Genomic DNA, 13,346 nt, shown 5'->3' on the forward strand with positions numbered 1-13,346 from the left:
ATTAGAACTTGCCCAATCCCGTCAATCACCCACTTTCTGGTGTTTGGTTTCTTGTGTGAACCTAGTAGTCTGTTTGTGGTCCCAGCAGGGACAGTGACAGACATGCTGTTCCCAAACACAGATGCACACACCACATTCACATATTCCACAGGTGCAAATCACGTGAGCAAACCACTAAAATACATTCTAAGGGCATCCTTTGTTGGATCACGTCATCATTTTTATTTGCTTTTATCTTTACTAACTGCCTTCCCGAGATGTAACTTATATAGCAAAACATTCACCTCTGTTAAGCATACAAGTCAAAGAATTTTAGTGTATCCACAGAGTTGTGCGATCATTACCACTGCCTAATTTTAGAAAATTTCCATCATTCTTAAAAGAATCCCCTTCTTCATTAGCAATCAGCCCCCATTTCTTCCCCAGCCCTTGGAAGCTACGAATCCTACTTTTCTTCTCTAGAACTTTGCCTTCCTGGATGTTTCATAGAAATCAAAATCATACATTTGATTTCTGGACAAATCAAACACATTTTCGATCTGTGGTTGGTTGAATCCACAAGTGTAGACTTCACAGATATGGGCGATCCACTGAACTATGGAATCTGGAACCAATCCCCCATGAATACTGAGGGTTGACTTATTCTGTGGCATGGATAGTCAACATTTTGCTATCCAGTCATCAGCTTATGGACATTTCAGTAGTTTCTATATTTTGACTATTGTAAATAATGCTGCTATGACTGCTGTGGACAAGTCTTTGTGGGGATATAGGTTTCCATTTCACTTCTCTCTGGGCGATCTCTAGAAGTGGAATTGTCGGGTCATATATAGGTCTGTTGCACTTTTTGAGGGACTGCTGAACTGTTTTCCAAAATGACTTTATCATTTGACATTCCCACCAGCTCTGTATGAAGGCTTCAGTGTTTCCACATCTTCAACAACGCTTGCTATTGTCTGCCTTTTTTAAAATTATAACCACCATAGTAGGTAAAAAATGATATATTGTCTAGCCTTAAATCCATCCTTTGAGTTCTAATTTAAAAGATTTTCCTTTCCATTTTTGAGTGCTTGTACTGAGAAGTTTTGGGGCTTCACTAGTGGCTCAGTGGTAAAGAATCCGCCTGCCAGTGCAGGAGACACGAGTTCAATCCCTGGGTCGGGAAGATCTCTGGAGAAGGAAATGGCAGCCCACTCCAGTATTCTTGCCTGCAGAATTCCATGGACAGAGGAGCCTGGTGGGCTGTAGCCCATGGGGTAACATGACTACAACAAAAAACTGAGAAAATTTTAGGATGTCTACTGTGCTCTACTGCCAGAAATGGAAGGCCTAAATGTGCTTTTTTCTTGATAATAAATATGTTTTCTAATAAAATGTTGTTTTTATTGTATGTATATATTTAATTCTGATATGAAATATTTTTAGACATAGAATGCTTATCTAATTACTTTTTCAATTTACATTTACACCCTTTAAAATATTTAAGTAGGATAAACAACATAAATTAACAGCTGTGTGCTGAAAACATACTAAGATTCACAATAACTATCACAGATGGTAGACAAGTCTTGTTGACTTGCCACTTATTTTGCATTTCTAAATTTTCAGGACAATCCCCATTAACAGTATACAGGAAATATAACAAATTACAAATAAAGCAACTTCATTTTTTTTTAGAAAGGTACATTTATTCATCTAGAATAAATGAGACAAATGCTTAGAAGTTAATGACTTTATTTTGAATCACCAAGAATGACTAACTACATATAATTAGATTTCTAAACTCTGGTTAGTCACACTTCAAAAACACCATAAGAATCAAAGTCCATTTGTAACTGAAGGCCCAATGTAGATGATTTTGAGTTCCACTTTAACAAATACAACACGAATAAGATCATTAAGCGTTCTCTTGCGAATGATTGTGTCTGTCTTTTAAAATGCTTTGGTATCTGCATGTTTCAGATAGCAGCTATCTGATTAACTATAGCATTTGCCTAAAACCATCTATTTTTAGTTGGCTCTTTTCTTGCATGTGGAGATCTGCCATCTGCAGTGATTTTAGAGGAAGGCGGGCCTGTTGACTGGGCAAGATGACAGGGTCCTGGCAGGTTATAATTTCCATTGTTGAAGATCTCAGACTCTGAGCATCCACTTCCATATTTGGAGGAGACAAAATCAAGGGTAGAACTTGGCAACTAGGTTAAAAAAAATCAACAGATAATGAACTGATTCCATTCCAGTTAGTAGGAGAAATACACAAGAATTATGTTTGTTTTCTCTCGTTGTTTTGTTATTAATATCAGCTGTTATTTCACATGAAAGAGCCACAAGGTGTTATATATGCTCATCCATACAATTATGAAATTAATGACAGTATAGTATGTATCATGGCAACAGTTTGCCATGTTTTCTTCCCCCAACACAGCCTACACAGAAGATGCCATTTACATGAGGGACCAAACCTCATGGGACCACTGGTGAACTGCACAAACCCTGGCAGGGTGGCTGTAACTCCAGCCCCTTTCTTTTGTATCTAAGAAAGCCTAGCAGAATATAAAGGACTGAGCAAACTTATTTCAAGAGGAACTTTGAATCTACCCTATTTTAAAAATAAATAAAAAGGAATCAGTCCCAAACAGGTGCTATTGTTTATAACCATTTTCTTGGACACACTGCCCAGCAACTAAGACTCACGAATGGATCATGTCCCTTATAGGTTGGAAAGAACTGTATGTACCATGTCAGCCTCATACAGTAAGTACTCCTCTTTCAAGTCTTAGTTCAATTTTATTCACTGTATGAAGTCTTATGTCATTCTCAATGTTGCCCATTTAATGAAATTTTCCTTCCTTTTATCTCCCTCCCCATTGTAATATGTACTGCTAAGTCGCTTCAGTCGTGTCCAACTCTGTGTGACCCCATAGACGGCAGCCTACCAGGCTCCCCGTCCCTGGGATTTTCCAGGCAAGAACCCTGCAGTGGGTTGCCATATCCTTCTCCAATGCATGAAAGTGAAAGTGAAAGTGAAGTTGCTCAGTCGTGTCCAACTCTTAGCGACCTCATGGACTGAAGCCCACCAGGCTCCTCCATCCATGGGATTTTCCAGGCGAGAGTACTGGAGTGGGCTGCCATTGCCTTCTCTGCGTAATATGTACAATTGTCCACTATTGCACTAATAAGGCCTAATTTCATTTTGGGGGGATTACTGTCTGTCTCCTCTTGCAAACTGTAAGCTCCCCACAAATAAGCATTATGTCCTATTTACTTCTCTATCTCTAGTTACTCAGCATACTGCCTAGAATACAACAGTTTTTTGATATATGATTCTTAATGAACGGTAGTAAGACTTAGTAACTTCTAATCACTTTGAGTTAAAGACTGAGGCATGCATGCTAAGGACATGGACATCTGCTATTTAAAACACTTCACTTAAAAACCCACAATAACTTGATATGGCCGATGAAATTTTTGTTCAAATAAAATGGACTTCTGGCATAAAATTTGGAGTATGTTGAGTTGGGTTTACAATTATAGTCAGGAAGAGTATAAAGTATTTTAATAGGAAAACTAGGCTGGCTTCTATTCTTAACCGCTCCCATGTACAGCTTTAGGAAATGAACAAGAACCAACCACGCACAGAAACAGAAGACAAAGAAAAGTACATTTTACACACTGCTCTTTGAAAACTGGTTTCCGACTGGGATGGGCTTCTGGTTTGTGACGGAGATGCCAGGGCTGGTACAATATGAATGCCAGAATATAGAAGCGTCATGGCTGGGTTACTCTCAACAGAGGCATTATTCAGAAGATCCAAGAACCAGCCAGAGTTCATTTTTAGGCTTACATGAGGCTCTCAATTATGGCAGCAATATTAAACTTTGTCTTAGAAGAGATTCATTCTTTGGGGGCGGGGAATGAGCGAGGAATCAGCATAGCATTTAAGAGCACTTTGAGCTATTTTGAGAAAGTGTCTCAAGCCATCAAAAACTGTTCCCTGTAGGGAAGATCAATACAGGTCTTGACTAAGTGAGATATCTTTGGTAGGCTGTCAGAAGTGAAGCATCTGACGTCCTTTTGCAGTGTTTCAAACATCAAACTCATTCTCAACCACGATATTAAGCCAGTATCCTCAAGTGACACACAAGTGTGGCTATAATAACAAGATAATCAGTAACTCTTTAAGAAAAGTGGAGGGGGCCTTAATGCAGTTGTTAAGAACACCGATTCTAGAACCAGACTGCCTGGATTGAATCCTGGCTTGAGGACTTTACACCAAGTCACCAAGACCTTGAGCATATTAAGTTCATCAGGGTTAAGTTCTCTGTGGATCAGTTTCTCATCTATAAAGTTAAGATGACAAAAGTATCCAGCCGATAGGGTTTCTGCACAGATTAGATGAATGAGTATAATAAAGTGTCTACAGTGTATATGACACATAGAAAGCACCATGATAATGTTAGCTATTCTAATTATTAACCTGGGATAAACAGTATCAGACATTCCACTGAGAGCATCTTTCTGGCTAGTAGGTAAGCACATAGACATAAACATCAAACAGAATCACTAATACTGCATAAGTCATGGGCTTCCCAGGTGGCACTAGCGGTAAAGACTCCACCTGCCAATACAGGAGACATGGAAATGTAGGTTTCCACCCCTGGGTTGGGAAGATCCCCTGGAGGAGGGCATGGCAATCCGCTCCAGTATTCTTGCCTGAAAATCCATGGACAGAGGAGCCTGGTGGGCTACAGTCCATGGGGTCGCAAAGAGCCAGACATGATTGAGCGACTGAGCATGCAGGCATGCACGTGCTACAATTAAGGGGGTTGGTGGCTTACCCTTGAAAGAATCCTCTAGGAGGCTTTTAATTCGAATAAGCGGTAACTCCAGTTATAAGATCTCTGTGGGAACTCTTGGGCTTCTACTGCAGTGAGGTTTTATTGAGTGGTTTGTGCAGATGCCATTCTTCCTGACACATTAATCAATTGGTGCCTTGAATTATGGAGTTAGGAGTCTAAACCACCTATCACACTTGTGAGATAAAAATAACAGCAGAATTTCCATTTTGCTTTATAAAAGTTGACTTTCCAGAGGTGCCACAATGAGGACATCACTGAAATCTTTCCTGCCTAGATTCTTACGTTAGACTTTCCCAAGAAGCATGCAAAATTACCACAGTGCAACATTAAGTAGTGCAAACATTATAACAGCGGTCCACTTATCTATTGCTTTGTAATCATGTACCTCAAAACTCAGTGATGAAAAACAGCTGCCATTTTATTATGCTCATAGTTGGGTGGATCAGGAATTGAGACCAGGCACAGCTGGGGAAGGGTCACCTTGGCTATACAAAGCTTCAGTTGGATTGACTTGAATACCCAGAGATGCCTGGGACAGCTCGATTGGGGGTTACTCCGGGGCCATGGTTCTACGATATTTGGTGTCTGCTGGGGCTAGAATATCTCTTTCACTCCTGTGTTGGTGTCTAAGCTGGGAAGGTGAGAATGGCTGGGAACTGGCCAGCACTGGGCTCTTTTCATACCTCCTCCTCATGACTAGCTTGAGCTTCCTCACAACATGATGATCTTGGGGTACCTACACTTGTTACAAGGCGGCTGCTTCCAAGAAGCTTAACTGAGAGCTAAGAGGTTAATCAGTCTACTCCCAGAACCGGTACAGCATCAGTTCATGTGTGCAAAGTCACTTTAGTTGTATCCAACTCTTTTCGACACTATGGATCATAGCCTGCCAGGGTCCTCTGTCCATGGGATTATATCCAGGCAAGAATCCTGGAGTGTGTTGCATGCCCTCCTCCAATTCATCTCTGCTCTACTGGTCAAAGCAATCAGAGGTCCTAACCAGAGTTCAAGGGGTGAAGAGAGAGATTCTATGTCCAGACAGGGGAGTGACAGGGTCACATCATGAAACGCACACGCCTGGGAAGTATTGTGGCAGCTCTCTTTGGAAAACACAATCTACCATGAACAGAAATTCCAAAGTGATGGCCCTTAGTCTGGAATGCACCTCCCTGAGTGATGACTGTCTGAGTGTCTGTTATATCCCAGTGGACAACCAGCAATTGATAAGCCTGGAGCAGAGCAAGTTTAGCAAAGCCCTCTCTCCTTGCAGGAATGGCAAGCAGTTGACAGCAGGCAGTGGGGAGAAGGGCTGATAAAGAATTTAATTCACAGTGCTCTTTCATTCTTTACATCCCACTTGATCTTGAGCTTCAGTATGGAGAAAACTGAGGCAAGGGTTCTCCCCAGGGAGTTTGAGGATTTCTTATTTGATAAGTTACCAAAAATGTCTGATTCAAATCTTGGGTTTATCAACTATTCATTGTGTGACCTTGGCCAAATCAGTTAACATCATTTTTCCCCTTGGAAAAATCGGAATAATAATTGTTCCTCCTCTTTGAGTTCTGTAAGAATGAGGCACTGATAGATGTTAAACAGTTTTCCTTGGAAAATAACCAGGAACTGTCTCCACTACATGGGTCAAGATAAAGGTCTTGGAGCCTGAACCTAGGGAAGAAACAGTTCCTTGCCAAGAAACAATTTGCATCTTCCTTCATGATGATGTACCCAAGTGCCTCGCTGAAGGGGATGTAAACACAATGTAACTTTTCCAGGGAGATCAGCAGTGTGGCCACTGCAACCTTGGCAAGAAACCCTTCAATGATCCCTCTCATCATATAACATATATATATATATATATATATATATATATATATTTTTTTTTTTTTTCAGGTCAGGCATTTTCAAAGTGTGGCCCAGGACCACCACCAGCAGCAGTTAGCTGAGAATTTGTTAGAAAGAACAATTATTAGGTTCCACAACAGACCTACTGAATCAGAAGCAGTGAGACCCACATCCTGGTACCTCTGTTTTGACAAAAGCTGCAGGCGACTCTGTGAGCACTTAAGTTTGAGAAATGTTGCTCCAGGAAAATGTAACATGATACCTTGGGGTCAATTAGGGTTCTAGATATACTAGTCTTTCTCAGTGAAAAAGAAGAAAAACGGAGTTTGTACAGAAAGAAGCTTAATGAATCGGTTTTTTGTTTTGTTTTGTCTTTTGTTTTCGTTTTCTAAAAAAGTGTAATCATTACCTTTCCTGGTGAATTTCATATCCTTTTCGTCAATGGAAGAAGACACTGGCAATGACCGGGTTTCTTCTACCTTAGGCCCACAGTACGGGATGGAGATACGGGAGAGAGTTCCTACAGGGGTTTGGGAGGAGGGACTGATGACAATTTTTCGTGGTTGACTAAGTTTTTTAAAAAGCCACTTCCAAGGGCACATCAACCAGTCAGCGGAGGCACTTGTTCCAGCAGGAGGTGGGAGGTGGGGGCGGGGTGGAGCGTGGGGAGGAGCGACACGCGCAGCTCGGGGACTCGGGGCCTTCCGTGAGTCGCCGTGCGTCCCTGGACCCGCCACCCAAACGCACCCCGCGACCCGGCCATCCGCACCCCCCGGGACCACCTTCCGCTGCAGGCTGTTGGGGATTCCCCCGGACCGGTCCGGCCAGGCGGGTTCCCCAGCCTCAGCGCGAACTGCCCGCCCCCCTTCCGCGTCTCCGCCCCTCGCCGGGGCCGCCGGGCGCCGAGGGAGGCAAGGGTGCCACGGCTGGAAAATGAGCGGTGCCCGGAGGGTGGCCCGCAGCTGCAGGTAACGCGCGCCAGCCCCCGGCCCGAGAGGGCACCGCACACGCGCCCCGTCCACGCGTGGCGACCACGCTGCGCCCACTCGCAGGCTTGCGCCCAAGCGGGTCCCGGGGCGTCCTGGCGTCGGGGCGCAGGGTGGCGGGGGCGCGGCCGGCTCCGGGGGGCGGCACTAACGCTCCCCGCTTGTCCCCCAGCGCAGTTCGCGCGGCTGTTCCCGGGAGCGGCGGGAGGCGGCGGCGGCTGCTGTGAGTGGGGTCACGCGGCGGGCGCCGGATGCCTCCGAAGATGGAGAAGTTTCTGCAGATCGCGCCTCACTCTCTGGCCATCGTCCTGGGCCCGGCCGAGGGGCCGGCGGGGCAGAGGTCCGAGGCCGCCCGGCCCGCGTCCCCGGCCGGGCCCCAACAGCTCTCCCGGCACCACATCGGCTACGAGATCTTCGCTGACTTCAAAGCCGAGAACATGCAGCACTTCTGGAACAAGAAGGTCACGGCCGCGGTGGCCGAGACGTTCTTCCTGGGCTGGATCGACGAGCAGGTTCTGCTGATCCAGGGCAAGGAGGAGCATCTGGAGGCGCTGCGCGAGGGCTGGTCGCGCCGGGCGCTGCGGCCGCCCTCGGGCTTCCACATCCGCTGCCTCGGTGAGTCCGGCCGCCGGGCGCCCCGTCCCGTCCCGCCGGGTCGCGTCCGGTGCGGTAGCGCCGGGGACCTCTCCCCGCCCTGCCCGAGCCGGTGCGCAGGCCGGGCTCCCCCGGGCGCCCGCGCCTCTCTCCACCCCCGCGCCGCGCCGGGGGAGGGGCCGGCGGCCTGGGCGCGCGCGGGACAGGGGAGCTTCCTGGCACCGAAACCCCGGGAGCAGTACCTCTGCGTGCACGGCGCTCCTGGCCGGCCGGCGGGAGCCTCCCTGGCGGCACCTGCGGGGCGGTGCCTGGGGCCGATCAGGTGGGCGGCGGCGCGGGAGGCTCGGCGGGTGCTCGGCCGCTCCGGGTCTGCCGGGTTTCCACTTCTGCGCTCGGCTCTGGGCGCGGGCGCGCGTGCGGACGAGGGAGAGGTGGAGACAGACGGCGCCCAGGTAGCTTCGGGCGGCAGCGGGCTCAGCCGCGGGAGACGGCGGCTCCCGGTCCAGGTGCGCAGGCGCCCCCGGGTGCATCCTGTCCGGGGACCGGGACCCGGCCGCTCCGCGCCACCTCCGGCTGCCTCTGCTTGGCGGGAGGAGGGTGGGGGGGTGCGGGGGTGGGGGCGCGTCCCTCCTGGGGTGGGTTGACTTTTAAGCGCCGGTGTTTCTGTGCACGACTGAGCTGTGTAGATTTCGTTGCCGCCCATACATCTTTCAAGTCATTTTGTGAGTTTGAAGGTAGGAAGAGACACGAGGACCAGAGAAAAAAGTCTGATCCTCAACAAAAGAGAAAGCAGTGTCCGGGAAGAGCCCGCAAGGTGCTGTTCACTGCTGCATTTCTAGCGCGTCTCGATCTGCTGATTATTTCTTAAATTGCGTTACTTTTTCTTAACCCAGTCTGCATCTCTTTTAGACTATACTGTTTATTTTTGTACTTTAGGCTCAGTGGCTCAAAACGGATATAGTAAATAGTAATGTTTTGTGAAACGATTTCGGGAGAGAAACCATTCTTCTAGTCCCAAGGTTTAGAAATTCTTTTGTGACATTTTGGGAGGAGGTCAAGAGTTCAAACGCTAAAAGATGGTGAAGCGGCTCTTTTCGATAGCCAGGGTTGCTACGCTACCTTCTGCTGAAAGCAGAATTTTTTACCTGCTAACGTGTCTTCCTCTACGCGGATGGCAAATTTATAGCATTTTTTTTGTTTTGTTGTGTTTTGTCAATTTTCGAATAGCAGAGATCTTTGCAAAACTTTCTTTAAATCGAGCAGACAAAAAACTAGTAAAGCTTGCCTCTTGTGTGTTTTACAACCTGTGTTGAAATTTCGAAAGGTGCCTTCACTTTCTTTTTTGACGTTAGCAAAAACCTCAATGGAGTCCCTGTAATTAAGCTGCCTTAGTAAAAGGCCAAGATTAATCTCTCTGAGATTTCATCTGTTCTACTGTAGAACGGCAACACACTAGGAGGTAAGAATATATGTAGTCATTTTTAGGCACTGCAGAGATTGCATTTCAGTAGTTTTTAACCTTGACTTCATACTTATTCTTTACTTTCTATTTTGGAAAATTTCAAACTATGCAAAACTGGTACAGTGGTTCTCTCCCTCTCCCCTTCTTTGCCAGGATATTCCAAGACCTTGAGTGGATGCCTGCAACCTCAGATGACTCTATATGTTAATATTTTTTTTCCTATACCTTCATACCTATGATAAAATTTAATTTTAAAATTTCTTACAGTAAGAGAATATCTGAATTGCTAGCATCATTTCTCTTCTGCTTTGGGGCCATTGTTTAGTAAAGTAATGGTTGCGTGGACACAAACACTGCAATACCACCACTGTTGAAGTGATGCTGGCAGGGCGACTGCTAAGTGGCTAATGGGCAGACAGGTAACCTATGCATTGTGGATTCGCTGGGCCAAGGGATGATTTACATCCCAGGATAGGGTGGGATGAGGGAGTGAGTTCATGAAGCTACGCAAAATGGTGCCCAAGGTAAAACGTATGAATTGTTTGTTTCTGGAATTTTCCATTTAATATTTTTGGATCTCAGTGGACTGCAGATAACAAACTGCAGAAGCAAAACCTTGATAAGGGTTTTGCTTATAATCAAAAATGCTATATTGAACTCCTATGAACCCATTATCCAGCTTCAGAACTTACCAGTATATGACCAATCTCATTCCATCTTTAAATTTCTCCCACTGTTTGAAATCCCAGCTATTATAACAATAGCGTTTGATTTGTAAATATTTCGGTTGTTTGCATTATTTTTCATTTTAGCAGAATTGGTGAGCTTATGGGAATTGGTAATTCGTCATATCAAGCAAAGAGAACTATTTTGGCATTTTAAGGGTTACAGATTGCTGTGGTTCATTGACTGTAGCCTGTTGCCTTGGTATCTTGAACTGTCTCAAGCTCACTGGCAGCTGGCAGGTAGAGTAGCTGCACTGGCTCAGCCCTTACCTCAGTAGCATGATGGCCAGCACGCAGAACACCTCCTAAAACCCGCAGCAGACCAAGGAGCGTGAGTGATGTCTTCTGGGATCCAGGTGGTTAGCTCTGGTGAAGTGCTTGGGGATTCAGTAACAATGGTAAAATATTGAATTGTTTCTGACGGTTCACCTCCTGTAAAACTTCTCTCAGGGAACCTCTGTGTTGGCTGCAAGGCTTCCTAATTTTTTGGTGGAAGATCTTTTATTGAGCTTTGAAACTCCAAAGTCCAGAAGCCCCTGATGACTGGTTCACAACCTTTTACTCTGAGGCACAGTATATATGTGGACAGGTTCATGCACTCAAAAATACAAGAAACAAAACCTCAGCCATGGATGTGTACTCAGAGGGAACCTAGCTGTAAATCTGGAAAGAGTGAGTGCCATTCTCATAGGCACTCCGTCTAATTTATATGCAAAAGTGGAGTTGATCATTATCTGTGAGACTTTATTACTAGTAATGCATTTCTGCATGATAACTTTCAGTGGATCCCTCAGACCGACTACCTATATTATCAGGTGCTTTTATGTGGTTTTGTGATTTTCCCTGATTATTTTGTGGGTATGAGACAGCCACAAAACCAGACAGAGAGGAGCCTTCCGGAGGGCATCGTATTTCCTCTTGTTGAACTTGAATTAAATTCATCAGTCACAAGTAGTCCTCTTAAATAACTGGTAGGCAAATGCCAGTTTGCATTTTATTCTACTTATGGTTAATAATTATTCACAAAATTTGGTTGTTTTCCAGGTAGTCTCTGAGAGCTCATTTCTAGGTTGTGGTAATAAAATTGTTCTGTTAGATCCTCCCAGTGACGAAAGGGGAAGATTGCTTTTGTTCCATCTCAGAGTACCCTTCTCCTCATGGGGTGTGTGTGTGCGCATGCGCGCGTGCGCACATACGCATTAACCCATGGACAAGAAGTCTGCCCAGGCCCTCTTTTTTGGCTGGGCCCCAGCGCCGGTGAGGCAAGCCTACACTTTCACCGCAGGATTGAAAACAATCTTGTCTTGCTTTGTAACTTGAAACATGCGTCTTGAAGTTGCCAGCAATTCCAGATTACTTTTGCCTGTAATTCCAAAAGTACACTTTTCAGGTCGAGGTTCAACAAGGAGGAGATGACTATGGATTCAATAAGAAGCGAGGAATTAAGGAACTCAAAGGAAAAGTAGTTTTGATTTGGGATATTCAAACCCACTGCTTAGAAATGACCTACTTTGGACATGGAGGGAATAAAAATTCAGACTTTTGATTTCCGGGGCCCTCCAAAGGAAGGTGTAGGAAGAAACTAGCAGTGTTTTAAAGTTGTGCTGTGTACTTTAACACTCAGTTGGACGCCTGACTTGTTCCCTGAGTGACTGCTAGTCCCCGGCTCCGTGTCCTTCTGGAGGTTATGAAGACTGATGAAGGCTGCCGTCTTTGTAGAGATGCTAACTCTGGAACTGGGCATGTGCGGAGGCCTCTGAGCTCAGGGAGTGAGGAGCAGTTACTTCTTCCTGGTGGCCTGGGAGAGGGGTTCCTGGGGAAGAGGCTTGCCCTGAGCCTGGTACAGGGCTTCCTTCAGATCAGGACAGCTCTCCCACCTGGGCAGGAGCATAAGCGGTCACTGGATGGAGGAATCCCAGACGTGTTTGGGGGCTGGCTGGCTGGGGAGTAGGGGGACAGCGGTGTGATCAGACAGCGGAAAGGGGGGCTTGGGCCAGAGGTGCCCACTGAGAAGCCCTGGTAGCTTCTGAGCAGGGAAGGGAATGACGGGGTTTGATCTTCAGTATCCTGAGAATTCTGGGGCAGGGGAGGGGAGTGGGCCCAGGTACAGCAGCTGAAAGCCTATTGAAAGAGCGGTGGGGAGAGGTGGTGGGCGCTGTGAGGGAGCGTTTGTTCTCTCTCTCTCGGTCCCTTCCCGCGATCGGGGGTTACTGTGCTTTGGAACATAGCGCTGTAGCCGGTTGAGTTTGGAGGGCCCTCCAGCCTCCGCGAAGCCCCGAGGCCCTTGTGAGGCCCCTGTGGGGAGCCCAGATGTTTCTCCCTCCTAGGGCTCCTGGGGTTTCCCAGCTGTCAGCCTGATTCAGATCCGACCATCGCCATAGATGCTCCTAACTTCAGATCTCAGGGACCATGGCCCCTCCAGTGGCTCTTTATACTTAGATATTGTATTTTATTTTATATAGTATTATATAGAGTCGTGTCCAATTCTTTGAGACCCCATGGACTGTAGCCCACCAGGCTCCTTTGTCCATGGGATTCTCCAGGCAAGAATACTGGAGTGGGTAGCCATTCCCTTCTCCAGGGGATCTTCCCAACCCAGGGATCGAGCTTGAGTCTCCTGCACTGCAGGCGATTCTTTACCATCTGAGCCACCAGGGAAGCTCCATATAAATATATATTTATATAATTATATAAATACGAATAAATAAAGGTATATAAATTGAATCATATTATACTTTGTGTGTGTGCTCACTTGCTCAGTCATGTCTGACTCTTTGTGATCCCATGGACTGTAGCCCATGAAGCTCCTCTGTCCATGGGATTCTTCAGGCAAAAATACTCCAGTGGGCTGCCATTTCCTTCTCCAAGGGATCTTCTT

At 46.3% G+C, this 13,346-nt stretch overlaps 2 protein-coding genes across 5 annotated transcripts in view; one reads left to right on the forward strand and one right to left on the reverse strand.

Moving 5' to 3' along the window:
• Nucleotides 1-1,717: 1,717 nt before the first annotated feature.
• On the reverse strand, nucleotides 1,718-8,811 carry LOC138430812 (uncharacterized). Its single transcript, XM_069572830.1, has 2 exons — nucleotides 7,111-8,811; nucleotides 1,718-2,195 (listed from the first exon to the last, which is right to left on the reverse strand). Exon 1 carries the CDS (start codon nucleotides 8,809-8,811, stop codon nucleotides 7,921-7,923), a length of 891 nt encoding a protein of 296 aa, XP_069428931.1. The 3' UTR covers nucleotides 1,718-2,195; nucleotides 7,111-7,920.
• Nucleotides 7,390-13,346, forward strand: part of STOX2 (storkhead box 2) — a 194,388-nt gene continuing 188,431 nt past the window's right edge. The window contains exons 1-2 of one of the 4 annotated variants that reach the window (XM_069573196.1): nucleotides 7,390-7,669; nucleotides 7,860-8,302. The gene's annotated coding sequence lies outside the window, so the exon portion shown is untranslated. Of the gene's footprint in view, nucleotides 7,670-7,859; nucleotides 8,303-8,590; nucleotides 8,788-13,346 lie in introns of those variants that run through there. The other 3 variants (XM_069573194.1, XM_069573198.1, XM_069573197.1) reach the window with 3 other exon arrangements.

The sequence above is a fragment of the Ovis canadensis genome, chromosome 26, assembly GCF_042477335.2.
Source record: "Ovis canadensis isolate MfBH-ARS-UI-01 breed Bighorn chromosome 26, ARS-UI_OviCan_v2, whole genome shotgun sequence".
Taxonomy (NCBI): domain Eukaryota; kingdom Metazoa; phylum Chordata; class Mammalia; order Artiodactyla; family Bovidae; genus Ovis; species Ovis canadensis.

What these genes read in the sequence shown, in the direction of transcription:
- LOC138430812 (XM_069572830.1), bottom strand. Translation starts at nt 8,811, where the DNA reads ATGCACCCGGGGGCGCCTGCGCACCTGGACCGGGAGCCGCCGTCTCCC.